At 50.8% G+C, this 27,868-nt stretch overlaps 1 protein-coding gene across 1 annotated transcript; it reads left to right on the top strand.

The window, feature by feature from the left end:
* Positions 1–273: 273 nt before the first annotated feature.
* Positions 274–26,789, top strand: C20H1orf198 (chromosome 20 C1orf198 homolog). The gene is made up of 4 exons (XM_021220554.2): positions 274–642; positions 12,174–12,224; positions 22,959–23,483; positions 24,614–26,789. The coding sequence occupies exons 1-4, from the start codon at positions 307–309 to the stop codon at positions 24,668–24,670; spliced, it is 969 nt and encodes a 322-aa protein (XP_021076213.1). The 5' UTR covers positions 274–306; the 3' UTR covers positions 24,671–26,789.
* The last annotated feature ends 1,079 nt before the right edge of the window (positions 26,790–27,868 follow it).

The raw sequence follows: 27,868 nt of genomic DNA, 5'->3' as shown, positions 1-27,868 counted from the left end.
TGGGCGGGGCTCCGGTGGGGCGGGGCCCCAGTGGGGGCGGGGCTCCGGTGGGGGAAAAAGGATCTCAGGATGGAGGCGGGGCTTCAGGGACGGTTAGTGGTCCCAACCAGTACCAGATGGGGCGTAGGCGGCCCGTAGGAAGGGTGTCCCGGGAAGGTCTGGGGGCGGTGCTTAGCCAGGGGCGGAGGAGGAGGGCTCAGCGGGTGGGGTAGGGACGGCGCTCCGGGAGGAGACGGAGGCGGAGCCCCGGGGCGGGGCACGGGCGGACCGGGAGGCGGCGCTCCTACCGGGACGCGCGGGCCGGGTATGGCGTCGATGGCGGCGGCGATCGCGGCCTCGCGCTCGGCCGTCATGAGCGGGAACCGGCCGCTGGACGACCGGGAGCGGAAGCGCTTCACCTACTTCTCTTCGCTGAGCCCCATGGCCAGGAAGATCATGCAGGACAAGGAGAAGATCCGGGAGAAGTACGGGCCCGAGTGGGCGCGGCTGCCGCCAGCGCAGCAGGACGAAATCATCGACCGCTGCCTGGTGGGGCCGCGCGCCCCGGCGGCCGCCGCCGACGCGGGGGACGTGCGGGACCCGGCGCGCTTCCCCGGCCTGCGGGGGCCCACGGGCCAGAAGCTGGTGCGCTTCGGCGATGAGGTGTGTGCGGCGGGACCGGCCACCCAGGGTGGAGTGGGCGGCGAGGGGGAGTTCAGAAATCTCCCGGAGAAGGAACCTTTAAAGACAAAGTGGGAACAGTAGAGAGGAAACCAGCGAACCTGGATGAGTTTACGACGTAGAGCCTCAGTTTTCTGGTGTGAAACAGGAATAATGTCCATAGTTCTTGATCATCAGACACTCAGTGGCCGGCATGTGTTACATATAAGGACCTCAGTGGGGGAGGTGGGACTGCCAGGCACCGCCGCCGTGGGGTATGTCGCTGGTAGACCACACTGGAGAGAGTGTGTTTGGATTTGACACGTGAGCCCCGGTTCCCACCCAAACACAGAGTAAGTTTAGATTTCTCCAGCAAGCCTGATTATCTAGCCTGGGCTCTAGACACTGGGGGAAGAAAAAAACTACTTAGAATTGCTCCAGGCTGACCCTGCTCTTAGGAACTAAGGCCCAGGAGTCTGCGCTACTCAGAAACCTGGTGTTCTACTTGGAGATGGTTTCCCTGAAGCCCTTTGTGCCACCAGAGTATGGACTTGGTACCTCAGGGACTCAACTTTGTTTTGGAGGACAAAATTAGTAGCAGCTAGAGTTCTGAACGTCCATTTGGGTGGAGGCAGGGAGGAGAAGCTAGGAGAGTTTTGTTGTTGTTGTTGTTGTTGTTGTTGTTTTTCTGTTGGAGAAGTTGTGCCAGGCGGAGGGAATACCAGTTAAGGATGAGATTTCAATCAGATTTTTTTCAGGCCAGGTATCTGTCAATGTTTGTTACTACAGAATGCTTGTGGTCACGAACCCACTTTCCTGCCAGGGAATTGTGAAGGCAGAGAGAGCTACCTATCCGCCAACACTGCCTTCTGCTCCCCATCCCATTTGAAAACTCTTGAGGGCTTTGCCAGGAAAAACAAGGGTGTGGTGGGAGATGAAAATATAAGTCTTAAAATATATTCCTGGAGCTGAGACATTTCATTGTGAAAAATAATGCACCTCCATAAAGACGTGGACAGAGTTTGTGCTTGGATCTTGGTGATGAGCAGGCACCTCTTTGGCAGTGTCTTAGGTAAAGAAATCTGAGAGGAAGCAGCTCTGTCCATACTTAACAGATGCTGGAGAATGGATGTCACCGGCCCTGAGTATATCAAAAAGCCAAGCCGTGTTGGAGCCAGGGTCATTGACAGGAGAGATGTGACCAGTTTTCTTTTAACCCAGTTCTTCATCTGGGGTCAGTCTGCATTGGTGGACTGGTGTGGTTTAAAGCAAATAGGGGCTGGGGAGATAGTTCCATAGGTAAAGACTCGCCATGCGTGTGTGAGGATCTCTAGCAACCAGGAAGCGGAGAGAGGCACATGCTTTTGATTCCTGTGCTGGGAGGTAGATATAGGCACCAAATGAAACTTTGTGAGGAGCGAATCCATATGCCTTTTAGGAGCAACCCAACCTGAATCACAACAATGCCAAATGGGCAGAAAGCACGTCTCTGAAGTCCATGAGACCAGCTTCAGCCCAAGCAGTAAAGGACAAGCAGCCTTGAGTTTTAGGGGTGGGTAGGACACCAGACGGGGAGTACGTGTCTTCCTGTAGTAGCGAGAGGTTTAACCACATAGGGACCACCAAACTCCACTAGTCTTAGGGAGAGGTTGGCGTCAGATCAAAGTCAGGGAGTGGTCTCATTGTGAACACCCCAGAGATCATTCTTATAAGAGGACCCATGTCTGGCTACAGGGGATGACATGGGGGTATAGTGTAGGGGTGTGACTCCCAGCTAGGTGATTTGACACCCACATAGGTGACCCACCCCAGATTTGAACAAAAAACTTGAAACTCGATTGAGGAGGGGCACTCCATCCTTCCATCCCCACTTATACACTGCCAGGGCACCTCAGCCCTCTCTGCTGCTCCAAAGGACGCTGCCTTTCGTTGCCAGTAAACTTTTGTGTCCCTCATAGACAACATCTAGTTTTTTTTTCTGTCATCTACTCTTTTTTCCTGTCATCCACTATCATTGTTTTTAGTATCTTCCAGTCATTCTTAGGTCTTTTAGGAACAAATCGGGTCCTAATTACAGACTGATGTCACAGATCTTGGTGACCCTCTGTATAGTCAGGGGTTCCTTTGCCTGTGTGCATAGGACAGATGAAGCAACCTGGCACTTGTGTGTGTGTGTGTTTACATGTGTTTACCCTGATCACAACAAAGCTAGATGACTTGGGCAGGACTCAGATCTCCCTCTTGCCTTGATAATTTAACCTGGTCCCCTACTTTTAGTGTTGAAGCAAAGAAGGGACTGCTAACATTTTAGCTACTTTGGGAGTCATCTGTTTCTCTAGGCTTCTTGGATTAGGGTGCTTAAGCGTATCCCCTCCCAGCTGTATGAACTGATTTTAGTGGAGATGTGCAGAACTCGATTTTATACAAGGCTGCCAGCCTCCTTCCCAGACTTCAGTGTTACCTGAATCGCTCCACTTCTCCCCTGCAGCAGCAAAGAAGAGGGCTTGGAGCCCCAGGGCCCAGGTTTAAGTTTGGCCATGTCAGCAGCAGGGCACCACTCTGGCATAATGTGGAATCAATGGTTTGCAACAGGCAAGGACCTTGGGGATGTCCTCTCTGCCTTGCGAACTTTCTTGAGAACATTAAGGCATGCCCTTTCTACGGATGCTTTTATCAGTCTGGCAGCCTCTTCCTTCTCTGGAAGGCTTGTTTTTCCAGCAAGAAAGTTCTGGAGATGGCTTTCTCTGGGAGATGAAAAGTTCAATTGAGAAGGGATCACCCATATACTCTACTGTTAACCTAGGAAACAAACCAGTAAACTCAGAAATCTGAATTTTCAGGAATATGTTGCATCTATTTCCTGTCCCCAGCCCCCCAACTCCTTGCCACACCTAGAAGGATCCGAGCATATTGGTGAGTTCTGGGTTTCCAAGGGCTGCCATTTTCTTAGGTCCAAACAGACCCTTTCAGGGATGCTGGGAGCTCCTATAGTGGTGTATTTTGTTTCTGTAGGATCAGCTTGCCTCTGTAACCTCTCCATGAAGTAGGTGGGGCTGAGCAGGAGTGATGGTGTGGGTCAGCCAGCTCCACAGCCCTTGACCTGGATTCTAGAGGCTGGATTTTTAAGACCCTGGAGCCAGATAGCTCCAAACCTCACCAGCAAGCAGTTCAGCAGATCAGCTGCTTCCCACACAACCCTCCTGTAGGAGCCCCAGGCCTTCCTAGTGCTTTTAGCCCTCTCTGCATGAGACCCCCTCCTAATCCTGGACTCCTCCTTTCTATTGGGTGAGTTCGGCCAGATGTTTAACTTGTGGATCTGGGACATGAGAGGCCTGGCTTTGACTTTCTTTCCTCTCCCACTTCAACAACAAAAAACTCTTTCTTTCTTTTTCTCTCTCTCTCTCTCTCTCTCTCTCTCTCTCTCTCTCTCTCTCTCTCTCTCTTTCTCTCTGTCTCTGTCTCTCTCTCTNTTTCTCTCTGTCTCTGTCTCTCTCTCTCTCTGTCTCTCTCTCTCTCTCTGTCTCTCTCTCTCTCTCTGTCTCTCTCTTTCTCTCTTTGTGAGTGAGTGAGTGTGTGTGTGTGTGTGTGTTTACATGCAGAAGCCAAATCTAGGGTGTTTCTCTGTACCTATCCACCTTGCTTTTTGGGATGAGGCTCTGTTTCGATGTCAGTTCACCAGTTCAGCTAGGCTGGCTGGCCAGTAAACCCCAGGGATCCTGTCTCTATCTCCCTGGCGCTGGGGTTATAGGCGTATACTACCATGCCCTGCTTTTTACCTGAGCACTGGGGAGTGAACTAGGTTCTCACTTTTATAGCAAACGTGCTCTCCGCTGAGCTGTGTCCCCGGCTGAGCCTTTTTTTTCGGGGTGGGGGTAGTGATTTGAGGGTTGATTTCTCAGTATTTTGGACTTGATGTTTAAGGAAGGTGGAATGTGCGAATCACCATTCCTTCCTGTCTGGCATATCCATTTTAAAAATGAGGACAAAGTATATTTGGTGTCCTGTGTTCCTCTGCTTGGGCCTTGTGATGGATTGCCAGGCTAGGACTGAGATCTGTCCAGATGCAGCTGCACAGGCTGTGAGGGAGGGAGGGCCTGGGCCTGTCCCTCCTGCTCCCTTTGCAGATTGATGGCTACCCAGCCTGATAGTGCTTGGCCTGGTGCCCGGAGCTGAGCAGCAGACGTGGCTCTCCTCCTGGGTGTCTCCATTGCCGGCTTCCATGGGAGGTGACCCAGTGGCAGCCTAGAAACTGGTTTTGCAGAGAGGAAAGGATCAGTTTGGGCCATTCAGGGAGGGCCAGTAGCACATTGGCCGTGTCAGAGTCATCTTTCGATTGACAGGAATCACACCCTGACTAAGAGCTTCCCATGGTGCTGGAAGAATGTAGCCATTTCTCAAGTAATGTAACAAAATTATCAAAATAAGTAACAGAAGCGTGCAGGTGGAGTTCCTGCTTATCCTTTGACCTCCCCCTTCCAGTCTATCCTGTGTTCATGGCTCTAGCCCTGGCCAGACCCATGTTTCTGAACTTGTATCTCTTGTGGCATGTGTCCCAGGGTAAGTCACTAGGGCTTTCTGTCTTTGGAACTGCAGCTCTGAGCTCCCAGTTATGAACCCTTACTCCAGCAGAGATAACTACACAGCAAGCCTCGGTACAGTGCCACTTCTCAAAGTGTGTGGGCGGTGGCCACAGATAGGCAGTGGGGTTTTTTAAGGGCATATTTTAATGGTTCTTTGGAAGCTCCCATCCTTTTTAATTTTTCCTGTGCTGGAGAGTCAGCCCAGAGCTTCCTGCAAGTGCTCTACCACCAAGCTACAGCCTAGCCCTTTCCTTTTCTGAGTATGCTTTGAGACAAGGTCTTGCTAGGCTGCCCAGCTTAACTCAAGGCAGGGCTTGGATTTAGAATCCTCCTGCCTCGGCCTCCAGAGTTAGCTGGAATTGTAGACCTGTGCCACCATGCTGGGCTTGGCGGGGTTTGGCACTGTGAACATCAGAGAGGATGGTCACTTCCTTCCTTCATCCCTTTACTTACTCGTTTATTTATAATGCTGAAGATTAAACGCAGGGTCTTGTATATGCCAGGCAAACTCTACCACTTAGTCACTTACATCCCCAGCCTCACTCCTGTCCCTTTTCTTTTAAATTAATTATTATAGTGTGTGTGTCCAAGAAAGTGTGCTCATACACAGGAGATGCATGTGCATACTTACGTGTTGCAGTACATGTGTGGAAGTCAGAGAACAACCTTGGAGTCACTGCTCCCATTACACCTTTATGTGGTCTCTGGGCATTGACCTCAGGTTTACCAGGCTAGCCCATTGAACTCAGGTTGACCAGGCTAGCCCATTGAACTCAGGTTAGTTAGGCAAGTACTTTTACTCACTGAGCCATCTCACTGGTCTCATTCCTGTTGGTTTTATAATACTTTTGTTTTTGTTTTTTATTGATTTATTTATTTTTGGTTTTTCGAGACAGGGTTTCTCTGTATAGCTCTGGTTGTCCTGGAACTCACTCTGTAGACCAGGCTGGCCTCGAACTCAGAAATCCGCCTGCCTCTGCCTCCTGAGTGCTGGGATTAAAGGCGTGTGGCACTTTTATTTTATTTTTATGTGTTTTGTCAGCATGTGTGTGCTTCATGCCCACAGAGTTCTAAAAAGGGTGTTAGACTCCCTTGTGCTGGACTTACAGTCAGATGTGAGCCAGTACGAGGATGCTGAGGTCGAACCCATATCTTCTGGAAAAGGAGCCAGTGTTTTAATTGCTGGGCCTGAATGAGCTGTGATCTGTCCTTTGCACTCTGAGTCTTTGAGTGTCCTGGCTACCCAGTATTAACCTAAGGGTGACCGCTGTCAACACAGGTAACTTTTCTGTTCCACTCTGCTGTCAGATCTTACTCTCTCGGGCTCTCTTTTAGCCTGAGCCACAGTGCCATTACATGTCCCATAGAAACTTCCCCGATCATGGGCTTTAGAGGCATAGTGACCATTTGTGGTTCCCCAGGGCACCTTATGACTGCAGACCCTGCTTCTGAGTCCCCAAGGAAACAGGCCCTATTTCTGGGACTTACTAGTTGGGGTTCTCACTTTTGGGAAGTGGACCGTCTTTACAGAACATGACAGTTAAACGGTCCATGGGAGCCTGCTTTGTGGTCAGGGTGTGGACAGCGGACCTACAGCGGGCAGGCAGTAGGAACTGAAGTTCTGAAACATTGTGATTAAACATGTTTTGCAGTGGTTAGTGTGTAATCTCCAAATGCCAGGAAGAACAAAGATGCCCTTCCAGGGCTGAGGGGCACCCGATCTGCCTTAGAGAGGAGAGAAGTGTGGAGTGAGCCCATAGGAAGTAGAGGATCTTCGCACACAAGAAGGCTTTCTATGCCTGGTCATACTATCTCTGATCTGTTTCCCAGGAGACTTGGAATCACAGACTGCAATTTGCCCCAGCTCCCAGTCACTGATTAGCATCCTTAGTTCCTCGCTGTCTTTCCAGGACCTTTTTATTGCAATGTAATGTACATAACCAGAATTTGTCATCCCAGCCAGTTCTTTTTCTTTTTTAAGGCAGGATCTCTGGCCCAGTAGTGGTGATCCCAGCACTTGGGAGGCAGGGGCAGGTGGATCTCTGTGAGGCCAGCTTGGTCTACGAGCAAATTCTAGGATAGCCAGGTCTATATTGAGAGACCCTGTCTCAAAAAACAAACGAAATAATGAAAGATGGTGTCTCACGATTCCCAGGTAATCCTTGAGCTCACTGTAGCTGAGGATAGCCTGGCACTTCTGGTCCTCTGGCCTCTGCTTCCTGTGTGCTGAGGTTACAAATGTGAGCCATGCCCCTGCCTCTGCTTCCTGAGTGCTAGGATTAAAGACTTGGCCCCAGCCATGTTTTGTTTGTTTAATTTATAATTTTTATTGTGGATATGCATGACGTATGTATGTGAGCATGCATTCCACATATAGAAGTCATGGAAAGTTTTGTGGAGTCGGTTGTCTTCCTTCCACCTTTACATGCTCCGGAATGTTGAATTCAGATCTTCAGCCCCAACCACTCGCTGTCCTGCCCAGCTGGTTGTGTTTCTTTGAAATGAAACTTTGTATCCATTAAGCAATAAAACAGTACAGGTTAACAACAACTGCCCATCCCCCCAACCCCACTCCAGAGCCTGCTTTCTTTCTGTCACTGTGATTTTTCATATTCCTGTATTGCGTGTAGATGGGACCATAAAAACTGTTTCTTCTTGTATCTGGCTTATTACACTTAGAAATGCATATCTGTACCATACATACACAGTCACACTTCTTCCCTTCAGAGGCATATTATGTCAAGAGTTTACAGGCAGTGTAGATGTACCTGTGGCAGTGGTGGTCAAGCTAGTTTTAGTGCTTCTGTCTGAAGCTCTTGTCTCTGCTTGAGGACCAGCAGGGTGTCCTGTGTAGACCTGCTCCTGATGGCTGCCTTCCAGGGCTTTCGGTCGTTTTAGGTGCTTCTGTGTCCTCAGAGGTCTGTCTCTTGTGGCTTCTGCTTTGCTTTGTCTAGTCTGACTTGGTAAGCATAGTCTGTGCTGTCTTCCACAGAGGGCCAGCCAGACTTCGGTGTCTTTGTCCCTTTCAAGCAGGATTCTGACTATGAGGGTAGCAATTGGTCAGAGTGAAGGCCATCTGTGATGTCCTGCGGTCTAAGGGACATGCACTTGTGTGTGCGTGCATGTGTGCATGTGTGTGTGTGCTTTTGCTGTTTCAGGTCTGGGAGCCTGGGAGGCAGGCAGAGGACTCACCAAGCAGCCCCAGAGTGAAAATGCATGACCTCACCACAGGCCCCCACCTGGTCATATTTTGGTTGCCTCCTGGTTACTGTGGAAATAGAAGAAGCACTTTATATGTGTGTGGGGTATCCATATATGTCTGAATGTCTAAATGTGTGTTTGTGTGTGTGTGTGTGTGTGTGTATCTGTGCCCATATATGTGTCTGTATAAGTGTATCTGTGTGTATGTGTATATCTGTGAGTATGTGTATGCTTGTGTGTTTATATGCAGATATATCTGCGTGCAAGTGTCTGAGTATCTGAGAATGTCTAGGTATGTATGTCTGAGCGTGAGAGTGTCTGTGTGTAGAGGTGTGTCTATATGAGTGTATGTCTCTGTGTGAGAGTGTATCTATGTGTGGAAGCGTATGTGTGTATGTCTGTGTGTCAGAGTATCTATGTATGAGAGTGTCTGTCTATGTTTGTACATCTGTGTATGAGAGTGTGTGGGAGTGTGTATGTGTATGTCTGTATGAGAGCGTATCTGTGTGTAGGAGTGTGTGTGTGTATAGGAGTGTATCTATGTGTGAGAATATGTCTGTATGGGAGTGTGTCTTTGTGTGAGTGTGAGTTTGTTTCTGTGTGTGGGAGCAGGAACTGCTACTTTGAGACTCTGCTGCCATTTGTGGCCAAGGCCTGGGAGCCTGCCCCGGTGCCTGCACAGTCTATGGTTGAGTCGTTGTCATTGCCTCATTTTTGTCCGGCAGATTTATTTTCGCTAAGTGCTCTATTATTTTTTATGAGCTCAAAAGTACAGAAATCCAAGGAATCTGCCTCTTACATTTCTTGCTGAAGCAAACAAAAACATGTAGACCTATCAGTGACCTCTTACGGCCTGTGACCCCCCATGGAATTCCAGGAAGCGACCACTGGGGCTCCGACCCCACCAAGCACTGCCCTGACTTTTGCTTCCTGGCGTCCTGCTGGCAGTTGCCTCCCACAGCCAGAGCCTCAGACTTATCTTCTGTAGATTCAGTGGGACTGACCTCATTAGAAGTCGGGGGAGGTAACACATGAGTGGGTTCAGCTCCTACCCTTGTGATCGTCCTCTGTCCACTAGCATGGCTTGGGCTGGTGGCCTCGGTGGAGACATGTGTTAGCCAGACAATCCCTGTCACCTCTCCCACAGTCACACCGACAATAAGCAGCACCTGCCCCACTGACCTGCTTCCCTTCCCACTGAAGATGTATAAACATAGACACAGACACTCTCATGCATAGATACTGTCAGCCTAACTATCTCTGAGAGCAGTGCATCCTGTCCCAGGAGCCTAGAATCTCGGAGACTTCTGGGTCACCTCACTCACCGTCTCCATCCCCAGCAGCCTGCGGAGATGAGGACATGCCCCAGCCGCAGCTGTGGCTCCCAGCCATTGATTCACATTCCTCCAGAGAGCCATGGCCATTTTTGGAGGGGCAGAATTTAGACGCTGGAAGTAACTGGTATTTAGCCGAAATTCCAAAGTGGAATGCAGTGACCCTGTTCTCATTTTTAGAAGTTTTTCCTGACGACTGTGTAGTGCAAAATAGCCCAACTGGGCTGGAGAGACGGATGGCTTAAGTGATTAAGAGCGCTTACTACTCTTGCAGAGGACCTGAGTTTGGTTCCCAGTACCCATGTGCGGTGGCTCACAATGTCTGTAACTCCAGTTCCAGGGCACCCGCACTCATGTGTGCGTATGCATACATAGACACACATACACATAAGGAAATATTTTATCAAAAAGCAGCAGAAGTCAGTTCTGAAGCCAAGATCCCCAACGGATGTTGCCAAATGCGAATCACCACTGTGCAGGACCAGTAGCTATTTATGACTGTATCAGCTGTGTAGCTGAGGTGCCTTTTGGATCTCTTATTGCCTGGCCCCATTTACTGCTGCAGTACGCAGGCCCGGGGATAGACTGTCTGTGATGTGGTCTCGTATAACATGTATGCAAGCGAACAGGCTTTCTCTGGGGTTAGCGTGCAGTCCTTGGACACTCTGCACACCCATGGAGGAAGGGATCTAAGCACAAGATTGCAGCCTCTGCTGCTGTGCACAGCCCTTAGCTCCAGGAACCACAGATGGGACAGCCCTTACTATACGGCCACCAGTGTAAGGGACTTTCACTGGGGCAGCTTTATTCTTTGTACCTCCATCCCAGAAGACTCAGGGTTCCACATCCCACATTGGGGTGCTCTGGGAGCAGGAATGGGGGCGCTCTGTAAAGTGGGTGGGGTGCGTGAGGACCTAGCTCGTGCAGAGGTTCTGAGCTCACAGCTATGGGACTTGGGCTTCTCCAACTCTGGGGATGGGCCAGGGAAAAGGCTCCCTGTGTCACTGTGCTCTGTGAAGCTTGGCTTCCTCATTCCCCCATTCTTAGGAATCCCAGGCTGTCAACCGCCCAGAGCCACCATGTCTTTGTTACTATAGCTCTTAACTGGGCTTCAGCTTCTCCTCAGCTCGGCGGGTGTGTGTGTGTGTGTGTGTGTGTGTGTGTGTGTGTGTGTGCCTGGGGAAAGCTGGCATGTAGCCTAGATGCCGATGCATTTGCAAGCATTCTTCAGGAGTTCCTGCCATCTGTGAGGCCAGTCTGGGTAGGGCTCTGTCAGCCTCTGAAGAAGGAGCGATGGACACAATAGCTCTCTCTCTCTCTGGAGGTTGGAGCCAGGTCACCTGACTGTTAGGTGACAAGGGACATAATTTATTGGGTATTCCATGGATACAAATCACCTGGAGTTGTTTGGGGACAGTGGGATACGAACATAGTAGTAATGTCACTGTCAGATTATATGTTCTATTGGGGGTTGTAGACGTAACCCTGTTGGTAAAGCGTTTGCCTAGCATGCGTAAAGCCCTGAATACAATTCTCCAAAAGTACATAAACCAGGCATAGTATATACCTGTCATCTCAGGTTCTTGGAAAGTAGAAACAGGAAGCTGGGGCGTTCAAGCTTATCCTTGGACACATGATGAGTTTGAAGACAGACTGTGATGCATGCAACTCTGTCTTCAAAAAAAAAAAAGCAAAAATAACCAATAAATATTAATAAGATAAAGTATTTTGTTCTACTTTCCATAGTACCCGGGATGCCCCATGTTTTAGGCCATGGTGCTCCCCGCCCATAGCAGCCAGGCACAGACAAGCTCTGTGGGGTTGGCGAGGAAGCTCAAGCTCTTTGTGTCAATCTGGCAAACAGGACCTGCACGCTCAGGGTCAGAGTCCAGCGACTGCTCGGAAGAGTTGTGCTGCACTGTGTGAGCTGAGTCAGGCGCAACCTCAGCAGTGTTACATTTAGACTCTTGCATTACCTCGGTGCTTCGGGCATTACTTCGGCACTTTGTGCTTTGATTCTGTTACCGGGCCTTTCACGTGGCCAGCAGAGACCTCTCATGTGGCCAGCAGAAGCTCTCACGTGGCCAGCAGAGACCTCTCACATGGCCAGCGGACACATTCTTTGCGCAGGCTGCTGGACACTGAGACTTGAGAATAGTGCCCATTCCATTTTCTGAAGCTCCTGTCCTGGGTTAAGTCGCCTGAGGTCTCCCTGGTGTTCACTAAGACGCCATTTTGGCGGGAGGCTCTGCAGCTGGGGCGGCAGAGTTTCCAGGGTTGGCCTTGTCAACCACTGAGACTTCCAACTTCTGTACGGTTCAGATTGTCCTGTGTGGGGGTCCCTCCTAGCCCTGGATGGATGACTATACCGCGTTGTTGGAGTTTGGGCCTCAGTCTTATTCTTGAATTTTTATTTCAGGACATAACTTGGCAAGATGAACACTCGGCCCCATTCTCCTGGGAGACAAGGGTAAGTTGAATTAAATTTAGATGTATTTGTCGATTTTGAAAATAGGTTCTTAATGCTGGGCTACAATTGGCAGCCCGTGCTGGTAGGGCAAAGAGGGACTTTGGGGAACTGAATCTCTGTGTAGGTCTGTCAGTCCACAATGTCACAGGGTATCTCTGAGGCCCATGGGTTCCCTTGTAAACTCCAGCCTCTGGAGCTGCCCTTTCAGGGATGACTTATTCTCCATACTTGAGTCCCAGTGTTTGACACGTTGGTGGTGGATGGCCCTTGAGGCAGCTCAGAGCCCCTGATAAGGTGACTCTGGTTGGTTTGTGTGCATGTACACATATACAACACATATGGCATATGGAATCAAACCCTCGTCTCCCAGTCAGTCATATATGAGTTCCCAACACTGCCAGAGAGAGCATCAAGCTCTCTTCAGGTATCTCCCATCCCATCCCCCCCCCCCCCCCCCCCACCCCCGCCCCCTGGTGTCCAGGAGAAGGGCCTTAGCAGGCAGTAAAAACACAAAGTAGCAAGTGTCCTATAGCCAAGGAGAGGTGAAAGGCCACAGTTTCCTAACTATACCTTTCAACATGGTTTTCATGGTGCAGCCAAAACCACAACTGTGTATCTTAACAGGCTTCCAAGCACAGATAGTTCGAAAGCTTTGTTTCTTAGGTTTTCATTCTTCCCTGCTGCTTCTAATCACAGCCCCTTGTCCTGGCTGACCCTGGCACCCAGGGGACCTGTGGAGAGGGAGGCTTAAGGTCAGGGAACATTGATGGAATCCTAGGGTCCTTGAGAGGCCTCTCCTCCAGACCAAGTCTGGCTCCACAGGGACTTGGAGGACAGGGACGGCTGCACCACCCTGTGCCACAGACTGCATCTGGTTCTCAGTGCCTGACCTAAGGGGGGGTTGAGGCAGTCTTGACACTGATGTGTGACATTCGAGGCTGCTCTCGTGTTTGAGGACACAGGCCAGTCCCTGTGTTCCATTCCCATGAACATGTTCACAGAGCAAATATGGATCCCTCCAGCCCTCCAGACACCATTACAAATATCCTAAAGAAGCTGACTTCTGTATCACAGGTCTTTGAGACCGAGACTCAGCATGTAGCCAAGGCTAGCCTCAAGCTAATATCCCTCTGCCTCCACTTCCTCCGTGCTGGGATCGCAGGTGTGTGTCACCGTGCCCAGCCCCTGAAGGGCTTTCTAGATTTCTGCTGTAGCGGAGTGGAGAGCTCAGATCTGTAGGGATAACTTTGGAATTTTAGTTTCTTTGAAAAACACAGAAATATAGAAAGTGCTTTTGTTTTCGTCCCAGGTGTGGGATGTAGGACGGCTTCAGATTGTCCACAGCTGCTGGCTATGATTTGCCTCGCACTCTAGCAGGGGCGTGGTTTCGCCAGCTGCAGACAGTGCGACTCTTGGAATTCTGGGGACTTTTCAGAGGGTGTACGAATGCCAGGGCCCTGAGAGGCAGGGCGGGTTGTTCGTTGTTTGGTGGCAGTGGTGCTGGTGGTTGCAGTTTAGTCATTTGCAAAGAAGAAAAAGCAGGAGGAGGAGGAGGAGGAGGGGGAGGAGAGGGAAGAGGAGGAGGAGGGGGGAGGAGGAGGAAGGGGGAAGACGAGGAGGAGGGGGAAGAGGAGAGGGAGGAGGAGGAGGAGAAGGAGGAGGGGGGGGAAGAAGAGGAGGAGGAGGAGGAGAAGTAATTAGATACCCTGATGGTGAAGATCAAACTTGCCCCAAGGAACCCACTCCCCTAATCAGCAGGAAGTAGTCTAATAATAACATTGTAATAACATTGTTCCCCCCCCACCTCTGAGTTTTTTCAGGAATCTCTTTCTTTTTGTACATACTTTTTTATTTTTCTCTTATCTAGTGTTAGGGGGTTGAAAGAGAGGAAGAAAAGGGGTGGAGAAGGGTGGAAGAAAGAACAACCCACAAAGTAGCCCGCCAGCTGCACAGATCTGCACAGAGGGTTGGGGATGGAGGCGGTCAGCGGAGAGCAGACCTGGGCTGCCTGGATGCTGTCTCTGTCCTCACCCCCTTCCCTCTAACCCTAAAGTTTCTGGAGGCAGAGCGGGGCATGTAGTGTGTGTGGAGACATGAACGGCTGGTCCTTCCACGCCTCAGTCACTTTAGAGTTGCAGAAAGCTTCCCCACTTGCTCCTCCTCAGCCAGAACCTCAGAGGACCTCCACCTTCTGCTTCCTGTGATCCTCTTAGGGACTGTCTTAGTTAGGGTTTTACTGCTGTGAGCAGACACCGTGACCAAGGCAACTCTTAAAAGGACAACATTTAATCGGGGCTGGCTTACAGGTTCAGAGGTTCAGTCCAGTATCATCACGTTGGGAGCGTGGCAGCATCCAGGCAGGCATGGTGCCGGAGATGCTGAGAGTTCTATATCTTCATCTGAAGGCAGCTAGGAGAAGACTGGCTTCCAGGCAGCTAGGATGAGGGTCTTAAAGCCCACACTCACAGTGACTCACCTACTCTAACAAGGCCACACCTACTTCACTAGGGCAACGCCTTCTAATTGTGCCACCCCTTGGGCCAAGCATATACAAACATTTACAGGGACTTAAAGGTAACCTGGACTTCGATCAAGAGCTGCGCATAGGCAGTGGGTTTAGTGATGGTTGGGCCCTGGTCTCTAAGCGCATGGTGGAAGATCAGACCCCATGGGCTGCAGACCCTTACGGATGGATGGTGACCTCACTTTGTCAGCGTCATCCATCCAAGCACTTTCCCAGGGCTGGTGGCCCAAACAGAGCAGCACCATTCAGCCTGTGATGCTGTGGGTCAGAGCAGGGCTCAGAAGGGCTGTTCTTGGTGGCCCTGCTAGGATTGGTCCCTGCCACCCAACTCCTCAGGAGAGACTCAGTCACATACATGGGTGGTGCCAGCCACAGTGAGCCAGCCCAGGTTTCCAGCACAGTGTGGCAGTGACACATTTGGATTGTGAGTGTCCCTGAGGCCTCTTGGTAGGATGGGAACAGCTCAGCAGTGAACCTGCTTTGTTCCTGGACAGGGTCACTGTGTAGCGTGTTAGAGTCGGGTGGGGGGATGTGTGGTCACTGTGTAGCATGCTAGAGTGGGGGTGGGGGGATGGGTGGGGGTGGGAGAGAGAGGGATGAGGGGAGGGGTGGGAAGATGAGAGGGGAGGGGTGGGGGACAGGAGAAAGGGATGGGAGAAGGTGGGAGTGGAGGGTGAGAGGAGAGGGGATAGCCCTGCAGTGTCTGCAGTATGTTTAATGCACCTTTGGCCCTGGGGTGATTTTCTGTCCACCGTCAATTCTGTGGCATTTCTTGCTACTTTAACTGCATCGTCTACCGACCTTTGATTTTATTTATTTTTCACATTTATTTGTTTGTTTGGTGTGTCTACACACCAGGGCTTTTGTATGTGGAGATCAGGTGACAATCGGGAAGATTTGGTTCTCTCCTTCCACGGTGTAAGTTCTGAGTATTGAGCTCAGTGTCAGGCTTGGCCACAAGTCACTCTTCTCCGAGTTCTCTCAACAGCCCTTCCTTCCTATTTATTTGTTTATTTATTTATATATCTTTCTTTTTTCTGAGACATAGTTTCCATATAGCTCAGACTAGACTCCCAGCAACCCTCCTGCTGCAGCCTCCCTGGTCCTGGGCCACCACTCCTAGCCTGTTTGTTTTTGCAAGGCTGGGGACTGGACTTAGGGCCTCACAAATACTAGGCGAGCTTTACCGCTGGGTTGTATCTCCAGTCTATAGTTTGTATTAATTCTGATGAAGTACACATAATGTAAAATTTGCTAGCTTAGCTTTTGTGGGGGGGGGGGTGCTGGGCTTTGAACCTGGGGGTTCACACATGCTGACAAGAGTATGTGTATGGATGTGCATGCACGTGTGTGAGTGCTATCAAATGAATGTGTAGATGTGGATGTGCTGTTAAGTGTGTGTGTGTGTGTGTGTGTGTGTGTGTGTGTGTGTTGTCAAGTGCATGTGTGTACAGGCATGTGAGTGCATGTGTGTACAAGCATGTGAGGGCATATGTGTACAGGCGTGTGAGTGCATGTGTATATTTGTGCATATGGAGCCCAGCAGATAAACGATAAACTCAAGTTTGGTACTCAAGTACCATTCACCTCGTTTTTAAGACAAGGTCTCTCTCTCTCTCTCTCTCTCTCTCTCTCTCTCTCTCTCTCTCTCTCTCTCATGTGCATGTGTGCACATGTAGAGATCAGAGGAGAACTGCAGGGAGTTGGTTCTTTCCTGCCTGTTGGGCTACATCTCTACTGGTTTCTGTGTGCCCCACCCTCATGCACCCGCCTTTATTTTTTGTATGTGAGTACACTGTCGCTCTCTTCAGACACAGCAGACGAGGTCATCCGATCCCACTGCAGATGGTTGTGAGCCACCATGTAGTTGCTGAGAATTGAACTCAGGACCTCTGGAAGAGCCGTCAGTGCTCTTAACCGCCGAGCCATCTCTCCAGCCCAAGACAAGGTCCCTTGGCTTAGAACTTGCAGGTTCAAGGTAGCCAGTGACCCTTTGGGTCCACCGTCTCTCCTTCTCTGGCACTGGGGTAACACACATGTACACTTCACTCAACTTCCTGTTCTGTTTTCCAGTATTATTTCTAATTGTGTGTATGTGTGTGTTTCGGTCTGTACACACACGTGAGTGTGAATGCAGGTACCTACAGAGTCCAGAAGAGCTTCTTAGATCCCCTGGAATCAGAGTGACGGGCAGTAACCGGCTCCCCAGAGTGGGTGCTGGCAACCAAGCTTGGGTCCCTAGAAGAGCAGTGTGCTCTCGTGCTCAGCTTAGGAGATGTCTCTTCAGCTCCAGTGTTTCTTTCTTTAAACATGGGTTCTGGGATCAAACTTAGATCTCTGCTCGCAGGGCAAGCACTCTGCCGATTGAGAGATCCCTCCCGTCCCAATGAACTACTTTAAAAAAACGTTTATATGTGTATGTATATGATTTATTCCACATGTGAGCAGGTGCCTAGAGTGGCTGGAAGGTATTGAACCCCATGGAGCTGGAGTCACAAGCTGTGGTGAGCCACCAGTCGTCCACACTCTTAACTGCTGAGCCACCCCTTCAACACCCCGTTAGCCACTTTGGAGTGAGCAGTTCTGTGGCACTTAGTATCCTCCACTGACTGTCTCCCATACTGTTGTCTGATGACGCAGTTGTGTGTGTCTGTGGAGTACAAGATGTTTTGCTATTTGCATGTCGTAGGGTAGTTAGGTCAAGCAAATGAACATATCCAAATTGTCCATTATGCAAGATACATCCCTCTACTCTGACATAACTCCAGCCCCCCGCCTCCACACACACACACTACACCCTGTCTCCCCACCCCAAGGGATACGGTCACCACTGAGGTCTCTTCCACTCCTCTGTCAGCTTGTCAGGCAAGCTGGGGGATGGGGTGGGGTAAGGAGGCAAGGAGTAACCAGAGCAGGAGAAGACAAACAGGGAAGTTCTCTGCCTAAGTTGTGCTCCCGACACAATACCACCCTTTCTCTTGAGGGACTATATGTCCGTGTCCTTGTCACAGGCCCAAGGGCTGAGATTCCTGTCCATAGCATTGACCCCTACATACGCTCCTCCCTGCCTGCCGCTTCCTGGGTCTTTTGATGACGCCCTGGAGCCTGACTGGCGGGTGAGTATTTGCCCACCTCAGGGCTTCTAAAGAAAGGCATGTGTGATTCTGCTCTTAGTCTGCACACGTGCCTTAGACGTGAGGTGGATGGATTCAAGGCGCTGCCCGGCTGTGTCTCAAGCAGCCCGCTGGTGCTGGCTCATTCCTCTACGATGTCCCTTTGCTAATTTTGCGATTCTTAAAGCTTTCAAGGCACCCTCCTCCCCCTTCTCCTTGGAGGGCAGGATAGAGGAACACATGCTTAGCGTATGGCGGGCTGCTGGGGAGTTGTTCAGATTCTGATTGTGTGCCCGTAGCCTTTGTCTTGAGTTTAGCTTTGCCAGCAGCTGCCAAGCCAAACAGTCCTTTTTAGTGGCATGCACTCCCCCCACCCCCTTTGCTGAATATCACACATTCCTCACCAGTGAGTGGGGCGTAAAAATAGATGCTGGGCTCTGTCGTGGTCTTGCTGTTTTTAGAATGGATAGAGCCAGCTGAGCCCCGGTTCCCCACATGGGCTGACTGACCAGGTTGTAGGGAAGTCAGGAGCCCTGGGCGTGGAGAGCAGGTGGGGTACTGCCAGGGGCTGAGCAGATTCTCGTCTTCCTCTTCTGTCTCCACCTCCAAAATCACAGAAGGCAGTGAGTTGAGCCCCGACTCTCTCTTCCTGCATCCCGTGCCATGACTGTCCCTCCCAGTTATCGTCTATGGAATGTCCTTCTGCAGGGCTGGCTCAGCGGCCTGGGCACTGAAAGCAGGTCACAGGACCTCCTTCCCATTCCTGAAGAAGACATGTTTGGAAAAGCTTGTCCCTGGCACGTATAGTCTTCCAGTTTTCCACCTTGGCCTATGTGGGCCCCAGGGGGAAGTAGACTGGCCTGGCCTTCAAATCCAGTGCTTTCTGGAAAAGTCGGGTGAGCTGCCACGGTAGCTCTTCTGTAATGAGAAAGAAATAGCGAATCCGTTCCTCACGTAATTTCCGTGGAGAGTTTCCCATGGTGCCACATACTTAACACGTGTTAAGTCAACTGAGACTTCTGGACCATTCTCCCCAAGTCTGTGGTGTGAAGTCAGCTAACTTCTGTGTCAGGGGTTGAGGTGTGGGTGTGGCTGTAGTCCGCCTGGGGCCTTCCACTGGGAACTGGGTTCTTTCTTACCTTGCTCAGCACCCTGGGGATTTAGTGCCCGTTTCCTCTAGGTGGACCTGTGGGCAGACTGCACCTGGAATAGGGAAGCTGGGCTATGGGTACACCTCTGGGCACTCCCTCTGGCCCCCAGGGCTGAGTCTGGGGTGCTTCCCATGGGTTCTGTTGTCTAGGCACTGCCCTGTTCCATAAGCTTTCACGGGGTCTAGGGGTCCTGGGCCTGCCAAAGCTCTGCCCTCTTCGTCTTCTGTGAGCCTGGAACTATCAGGTTGTGTCAGTAGCTGTGAGAGACAGCTGTAGAGTCAGTTTCCAGCAAGCCGTGATGGAAACCCCTCAGAATGGGGAACTTGGGGTCCCTCGTGACCTTGTTGAGCCCATTCTTTGATTCATCAGCTGAGCCAACATAGACAGGGACAGGGAACAAGTTCTTTCCCTCCTCCCGACCAGCTGCCAGATAGCATTTGAATAGCTTCTCTTCTTATTGGGGGAGCGAGAGGCCCTTCACCAGTAAAGAGGAGGAGATGGGCTTGTTAGAGGATATTAATCACACTTATGTGCAAAGTTAAGGATGGAGAGAACACAAGGAAAGGGAGGGGGCAGGTGGGTTAGGACCTGCTGTCTCCTCTCCCTTCCCCCTCCTCCCCTTCTTCCTCCTCTCCCTTCCCCCTCCTCCCTTCCTCCTCCTCTCCTTTCCTCCTCTTCTTCTTCCTCCTCCTCTCCCTAGTGCCCCCCCTCTTGCTGTTTTTTTTTGGGGGGGAGGGGTACATGGTGTTGCTGTGGCTTGTTGGTCTGGTAACTTCTATGTAGCCCAGATTAGAGTCAAACCTACTGCAATCCTTTTGTCTCCACCTCTTGAGTGTTAGGATTGTAAGCAACGGCCACTGTACCCCGCCCTTTCTCTTTTCTTCTCTTTACTTTTCTTTTTGTTTTTTGAGACAAGCTCTCTCTATTATGTAGCTCTGGCTGTCTTGGAACTCATACAGAGACCAGGCTGGCCTCCAATTCACAGAGAGATGTGTCTGCCTCTGCCTCCTGCATGCTAGAATTGAAGGTGGCTCACACTACCATGTTTTCTTGTGTTTGCCTCCAAAGTTCCCAAAGCAGGTAATTACCTCCTCCTGGCAACACACCCCGTCCAAGTTCACCTGGTCACCCTCCAACCCCCAAGCTGATGGGAGCAAAAGTCATTGAAGCAGTGGCACAACCTCAGACTCCAGTCCTGGCTTCTCTCAGTATCTGGCCGCCCATCAGGACACTTGGCTTTGCAATCCACAGTCCTCTAAGCAAAGATCCCAGATCTCAGTGGGGGTCAAAAAAAAAAAAAAAAAAAAANTTAAAAAAAAAAAAAAAGCCTGGGTGTTGCAGTAAAGAAGCCTCTGTTCAAATCTCATGACAAGAGTGCGTTGTTGTTCAGCTGCAGCGTCCGGGGAAAATAAATTTTATCCAAAAAGCCAATAAAATGTTCTCAGAAAAAAAAGTGGGAAAAAAAAAAAAAAAAAAAAGCCTGGGTGTGTCAACCTGCTTCTGGGTTGTAAGCCTTCCTCTATAATTTCCAGATCAAAGTCAACCCCATCCCTGAGTCCTGGGCCACTTCCACGCTATTTTTAGCAGGTTTCTTACTTAAAGAAACCGTTATGCCTGTCTGTGCCAAGCGTCTTTGTGTCCTACTAGGGAATTTGGGAAAAGGCAGTGTTCAGAATGCTATACCCAGAAGTGATCCGAAGCCGGGTGAGTTGGCACATGCCTGCAATCTCATGATTCGAGAGGTAGAGGCTGGGGGATCCAGAGTTCAAGGGAAGCCTCAGCAACATAGAGTTGGAAGTTACCGTGGACTATCAGACCCAGTCTCAAAAAACAAAACAAAAAACCAACAAACCAAACCAGTAAAGTTGAAACCGATTGTGAATGAATGCATGCAGGTTGCGTGATGGACACAGGTCGCGTGATGGACAGGTCGTGTGATGGAAAGGACCCTACCATGAATGAATGTATGCAGGTCACGTGATGGACAGGACCCTACCATGAATGAATGCATGCAGGTCACGTGATGGACAGGACCCTACCATTTCCATGCTCTCTGTCCTTGGTGGCCTCTGACTTTTCAGCCTCACATCCAGGCCTTGGAGTCTCTTGGTCTGGACTGAAATCCTAGCCTCTCAAAGTAGAGCTACGGAGAGATGTGATCACAGACCCTTAAAGTAATGCTACCGAATGACATGTTCACAGCACCTAAAAGTAGTGTTGCGGGGCCAGGAAGATGTCGGTAGAATCTCTCCCTGCAAGTATGAGGCCGGGTATAAAGCCCTGCCATGCTGACAAGCACTTGTTTTCCCAGTGCTGCCGGCATAGAAACAGACAGAAGCTGGGGATTGCAAGCCATCCAGCTTAGCCTCTTAGTGAGTGTCTGACCAGCGAGAGGGACCCCGTATCAAAGAACGAGAAAGCTATTATAGACTATTATTCTTGGGGAAATGTGACCAAATGTCTGTTCACCCCAAATCAGGAACCAAGCGCAGAATAAGGGTACCGCCAGAGTCCAACTTGGTGAACCAGTGTGTTTTATTGGGGGTGATTTGCAGGAATATGGATGGGGGAAGGTCACTTACAGGAGCAGAAATGACTCAATGACAGCTGCAAAAACCCACCCCAGCATGGGTGACAGCTCACCAAAGCTGGAAACCTGGAGCACAGTGCACAGCCTGCAGGCAGCTCAGCAGGTTGAAGAGCATATCTTCCATGGAGCTCAGTTGGTCTGAGTCATGTTTACTTGTTCAATACCATCTCTCAGCAATCCTCACTGCTTATATAGGCATGTGAGGGAGGAGCCGAGTGAATTTGGTCAGTTTCAGGGATTTTCTAAAGCTATTGAGTTGTTTACTTCCTGAGTCTCAAAAAGATTCCTTCTGAGTGGAATTTACTATACAACACTGGCTTCTGAGGGACATACTTGAAGTTTTGTTTCTCTCTCTGTCTCTGTCTCTGTCTCTGTCTCTCTCACACACACACACACAATGTGCATACACACATACACATGCATACACATACACACACACATATACACGTGCACATGCACACATACACAGAAGTTGTAAAGACCTGGATGATGCTCAGGATGCACTGAAGAAGTGACACCCATGTTACAGACCTGTCAATACCACACCTAACATGTATAAGAATATGGCACAAAACTGAAGTTATGGGGGGGGAGAGGGGTTATGACTGATTTTTTTCTGAGCTTTCCTCTACTTTCCCAGCTTTATGCAATAGCATTTATTTATTTTACTTTTACAAGAAAGTGGTATAACAGTGCTGATGTGATGGGAAGTGAACTTTTCAGGATTAATTCTGAGATGGCGGAATGGTGAGTTCCGCAGAGCCGGGGAAGACATCACCTGCAGTTAGCTCTTCTTTGATGGGAGGCTCAGGATCCTCGACAGTGATTTCTGTCACAAACACTCAGTAGCAGCGTTTCAGAGGCTGTCGTGGTTGGCTGAATGCAGATCAGGAACATGGTCGACCCGTAGGCTCTGACATGAGATACGGGCTTTGCTCACAGAGCTTCCCTTCGCTCTGAGTGTTGGCCATGGGTAGCAGGACTCTGATGTCTTAAGGTCTCCAGGCGTTCTTCCCCACTGGCCTGCAGCACCCCGTCCTGAAAGGCCAGAGCTGTGGTGGGCCCAGCCTCATGCTCTCAGAGCCAACAAGGGCCCTTGGCCACTGTGATGATTCTGGTCTTAGAGCTGTTCAGGTTTTGTCATGGCAGGGCTTGGCCTCATGACTCCTAAAGTGTTTCGGGTAGGTAGTAAGAACTACTGTGAAAATAATCACTTAGGACCAACCGATAATCAGCTTACACTGCTCCAACATATATGTACATATATGAGGAAGAATGTGTGTGAACCAGACGGATGTCTGCCCCAGGGCGTTCTAAGACTTGCTCTCATATGTCTCTCTTTTCTGTCTCCCCCAGAGTCAGATGGAATTCAGCATCTCCTCCCTATCCATCCAGGAGCCCAGCACAGCCACTGTGGCCAGTGACGCCAGGCCCCTGGCCAAGGCTCCTCAGAGCTCACAGGGTTCCAAACCTGCCCAGAGCAGCAGATCCTCCAGCCTGGATGCCCTGGGACCATCTCGAAAAGAGGAGGAAGCGTCCTTCTGGAAGATCAATGCCGAGCGCTCTCGGGAGGGGCCCGAGGCTGAGTTCCAGTCCCTGACACCCAGCCAGATCAAGTCCATGGAGAAGGGGGAAAAGGTTCTGCCAGCTTGCTACCGCCAGGAGCCCACCACGAAAGACAGGGAGGCCAAGCCTGTGCCACAGGATCAGCAAACCCTCCCCAGTGTGAGCGGAGAGAGAGAGGTGCCCCAGCCAGTGCAAGCCCCTGCCAGCTTGCTGACCAAGGCTATCCCCACAGAGTCCCCAGAGAAGCCACCACCTCCTGCCGCCCAGCAGGACTTGGACGATGATGCTCTGTTCTCAGAGCCTGCACTTGCGCAGGTGGGTGATGTTGCCAAGTTCACAACAGAAGGGTTGGGAGAGGGGGTCTTTCATGGATGACCAAGGGAAGCCCACAAGATGGGACAGCGCTGACGTCCCCATGGTCTCCTTCCCCTCCTCTGAGTTCAATTTCCAAAACCTATGTTGAGAAGAAAAATCTGGGCATGGTGCAGTGCTCATTATAATCCCAGTAGTGGGGAGCTAAAGACAGGTAGCTAACTGGCCAGGCAGCTTAGCCTATTCCGTTAGTTCTAGGACGGAGATAGGTGTTGGGCCATAATGGCTCAGGGACACAGAGGAAGGGCTGAGACAGCTTTAGCCCCAGAAACCTCAAAGACGGGATGGCAGGAGTTGACGGATGGCAGGAGTTGACTGTCTCCCCTCCTTCCAACCTGCTGCCAGAAAGTCAGCTCCTCCCACCGCACCATCCCTAATAAGAATTTACTGCCCTGACAGCTCTCAGGCTTCACTCCTTGTTTGACCTTATAAGGTTCCCCCGCCCCCCACAGCCCCTGAGTATGTAGGTGAAGCATCGTCCAACACCCCTGTCCTGGCCAGTTGTACATGGCCCCACAAACCTTTCCCCTAGAGACCCTGGCCACTTCTCCAGAGGCATAAATATCCTTTTCTACCCTCCCCCCCCCCCCCGCCCGTTAAGCTGAACCAGTTTCTCTGAAGCTGTTCCCAGATGTGTGTTCTTTGTCTGCACACTCACCGCCGACCAAGACCCTACCTGCACATGCCTGTCCCTGCTAAGCTTCCATCCCTCCAGTCCAGCCCAGTGCACAGTGGGCCTGGCTACACCAAGGGAGAAGCGGACACTGGACGTGTCTCTCCACTTCGTAATGCTCTTCAGAAGCAGGAGGGTGCTTGAGGAGAACCGAGCTGTTCTCTGCTCCCTGAGCGCTTCTGGGAACAGCACACGGAGCTCCCTGGACTCTGAGGGGCTGGGGTTGGCAGGATTGTGTGCAGCTTTCTGGTCTGTAGCACTGAGGTAAATTGAGGTCAGGGACCCTGAGGCAGAAGTAGCTGCTTTCATCTGGGTCATTGTAAATGAAGTGCCATGTTTGGGTTGTGTGTGGCTGAAAAATAGGCCTGCATCTTATTTTGTCTCCCTTGTTCCTCTGCAGATCAGCTCCAGTAATGTCCTCTTGAAGACAGGCTTTGATTTTCTGGACAACTGGTAAATGGTGCTACCCAGAAACACAGCCAGGAGCCCTCCCGCGCGGCCCGCCATGGTGTTCAGAGAAGGCAGCACTGCCTGCGTATCTTCCCGCGTATCTTTCCGCATATCTTCCCGTTTTCTCTACTCCTTTCTTAGTCTTTTTGGAAACTAGGAAATGTTGCCAGGTTTTCCCTGGTTTTGGTAAAACCGAATAGATAAATATGCTATTTTCAATGATTTGATAACAAGTTTTACACTTGGGATTTTTAAACACTAGGAACCCAGTAAGCCTTGTAAATAAAACTTCTGTTCCCAGCTCCGTCCCACCTTCCCTCCAACAAGGTTCCCTGACCAAGTCACAGAAGGTCGCAAAAGCGACTCTTTCTCCTCACTTCCTGTTGAGGGCTCCCTGGGTGGATATGGACTGTTGGCTGTCACTGTGGAAGAACTCATCCTTAAAAAAAAAAATGTGCTTACCTGTGCTTCACGGAAACCAGGTTTAGCATTACACATCCCTCCCCTCCAAATGCATAGGAAGCAGACTACGGGCAGGTGGCAGGTGCCCTCTGAGCTGTCCTGGTGACTTACTCAGAGCTCTGATCGCCGTTCAAAGCAGCTGCCTATTACATCCAATTCCCATTGTCGTATATAGAGCTGCGTCAGGTTCCTTGGCTCTGTAGGAGATTCCTTTGGGAAGTTATTAAGACCGTCCCGCTAGCATCCCAGTCCTGACCACGGTAGGAGTCAGGGTGGTGACAGCTGTGCCGGACATCAGGGCTCTTCTGATTCGCTGAGGTAGAACCTCCCAGGCTTGAGCATCCTTCACCCCAGTCGGGTCTGGCTGTATTGTGCAGGACACGCCCCCAGACCTGACCTCATTTCAAGTGCAAGGGGGCTTTCATGGTGGTTCCGGAAGCCTCCCCTTGCAGCCCCGAGAGCTCACAGCAGCAAGGCTGGGTGAGGAGCATGTGCCTCACCCAGAGTTTGATGCCCTCACCACCCTGCCATGGCCTCTGGAGCCCCATGCACCTACAGGATGCCCAGCAAATCTGTGAGCTCAGGGTGGTGTGGTCTACGCTTTGCTATCACTCCGTTCTCCTCACCCGAAGCCTTAATCTCCAGGAGCCCTCCTCTGAGAGCCTGGTTTCAGTACTGCAAGCTGTAGCCTCCTTAATGCCTGAAGTAGCTTCTGGAATATTCTATGTAGCTCCAAGGAAAAGCACGTGGCAACCCCCCACCCTCACCCCGGCCATTCTCCCCTCCTCTAAGAAGACATGCCAAAGCTGTACTTAGCCATTATTGATGTGATACCTGCCAATTAGCTTGTGTCCCGAACCTCCCTCGGCCCCAGCCTGTACTAAGGTTTGCCTTCCTCTAGCAACTTTTGATGGAGTCATCTTTCCGCATTGTTTGTAGGGAGTTGATACAGAGGAAGAATTGAAGCCTGTGCAACAGTGTTTTCCCTCCCTGTGAGTCTAGCTCCATAGCATTGGAGTAGCAAGAGGGGACTCTCAGCTGTGTGTAGGCAGTCTCAAGGAGTCCTCTGAAGAGCAGGTGGGAAGTCGAAGATGGGGAGTCTAGGAGGGATCCTATAGGACCCGCCTGACCTGGGGATTGTCCTTGCGCCTGGGTGGAGTCCATACCACGCTGGCTTCTTGGTCTCCCCCAGGGAACATGTGTCAGTGACCAGGAAATCAGAACTGTATTTATCATTTTCCCTTCCTCCATACATCATGATGACGTACGTTCATTATTCTCTGAAGCACATTCTTTGGCTGAAGCCACTGTATGATGCTGGGCTCTGCCACCTGCCCAGACTCAGCACCTGGGAGGCAGCTCCAGGGCTCTGCGTCCTGCTCTTTCTTGGTGGCTGTGTTCAACAGAAGCTCTCAGGAACCCAGGCTCTGCGTGCCTGGTTTGTCCGTCCCTGAATCCCAGCCCTCTGGGTTGGATCCGACCCTGTCAGGGGCAGTGGAGTCTGCCTCCTGGCCAGGTGCACGCCTCCTCGGGCCAGTGTGGGAGTGGCCTTCCATTCTTCACTCCGCCCTCTCTTTGCTACATACTTTCGAAATGGTAAATTCTTACTGACAACTTGTAATTTGGTCCTATTTTATATTCTAGCCTTTAATAAAGCCATTTTAGAAATGAAAGTCAGATCTGTTTCATTTTCTGCTGTTTAGGAAGGGGATCAGGGCGCTGGCAGTTTAATGCCAAGTTGTGTTTCCTAGATGCAAAGAAATATTTGCTCATCCTAGATAGGTCACTAATAGACCAAAGAGAGGAGTCTGTCCAGTTCTACTTAGTGAACCAGTGAATTTATTGGATGACTTATCAATAAAACCCTTTCTCAATGTGGTGGGTTCTCTCGGGGCTCCACCACTGAAGTCCCCAAGTCGACCTCTCCCTCTATATTCTAGCTCCACCCAAGCTCATGTGCATCAGAAGGGGAGTGGCAACTGGAACCTCAGTTCAGCCCTTTGGCATGACCTCATACCTAGCTTCCACGGTGTTCCAGACCTGTGTGGGTCACGGCCTTCTGCACACAGCAACCCTGCTTTGTGACGGGTGTCATGACTGGAGGACTCAAGCCGGTGGGTGGGAGGCGGCCCGCAGGAGTCCACACCACCCCTTCTGCAGCAAGTGGAGGTGATGGCTCGGTGCGCCTGCCCAGCAGACGGGTGGCTCTGTCCTAGAGCTGTAACCAGAATACCAGACTCCATGCTGCCCCCTCACCACAGATCCCTGTGGGCAGAGGCAGGGATGAGTCTTGAAGCTGAGCTTTGTCCAGGAAAACCAAGGCCACCAATTGCTTAAGCTGTTTCACCTGTTGGCCAGGTGGTCAGCTACGGCGCTGAGCTCATGTGTGGAAGCTTTTCTCACTGTAGCTCCTGCCTAATTGTCCTCTCATTGGTCCTCATTGTCTCCGTGTACATTCCCGAAGCCGTAAGCCTGGCTTTCCTCTCAAGGCAGCACTTGGGTTCAACGCAGAGCAGCAAACCATTCATGAGCAGTGTTCACACGCTGAGCTATTGGCAATGTATAGATACACATTGCCTCTCACCATATGAGAACACACGTGTCCCCATCTGTCACTGTGCCCTTTCAGAGGGAACACAGGGCCCTCAGATGACAGGAGCTACAGAAAGACTCCAAAGAGAATGCAGTGACCCCAAAGCAAATGCTGAATTCCTCCATGCCTACCCCCTGCTGAGTGAGTACA

This window comes from Mus pahari, chromosome 20, assembly GCF_900095145.1.
Source record: "Mus pahari chromosome 20, PAHARI_EIJ_v1.1, whole genome shotgun sequence".
NCBI classification, from domain to species: Eukaryota; Metazoa; Chordata; class Mammalia; order Rodentia; family Muridae; genus Mus; species Mus pahari.
This window is presented reverse-complemented; position numbering and strand designations above follow the sequence as displayed.

Bases quoted from the DNA above. Each gene is read 5' to 3' on its own strand.
- C20H1orf198 (XM_021220554.2), top strand. From the start codon at position 307: ATGGCGTCGATGGCGGCGGCGATCGCGGCCTCGCGCTCGGCCGTCATG. The intron at 643-12,173 runs GTGTGTGCGGCG...TTTTTATTTCAG, and splicing joins TGGTGCGCTTCGGCGATGAG to GACATAACTTGGCAAGATGA. The intron at 12,225-22,958 runs GTAAGTTGAATT...TGTCTCCCCCAG, and splicing joins CATTCTCCTGGGAGACAAGG to AGTCAGATGGAATTCAGCAT.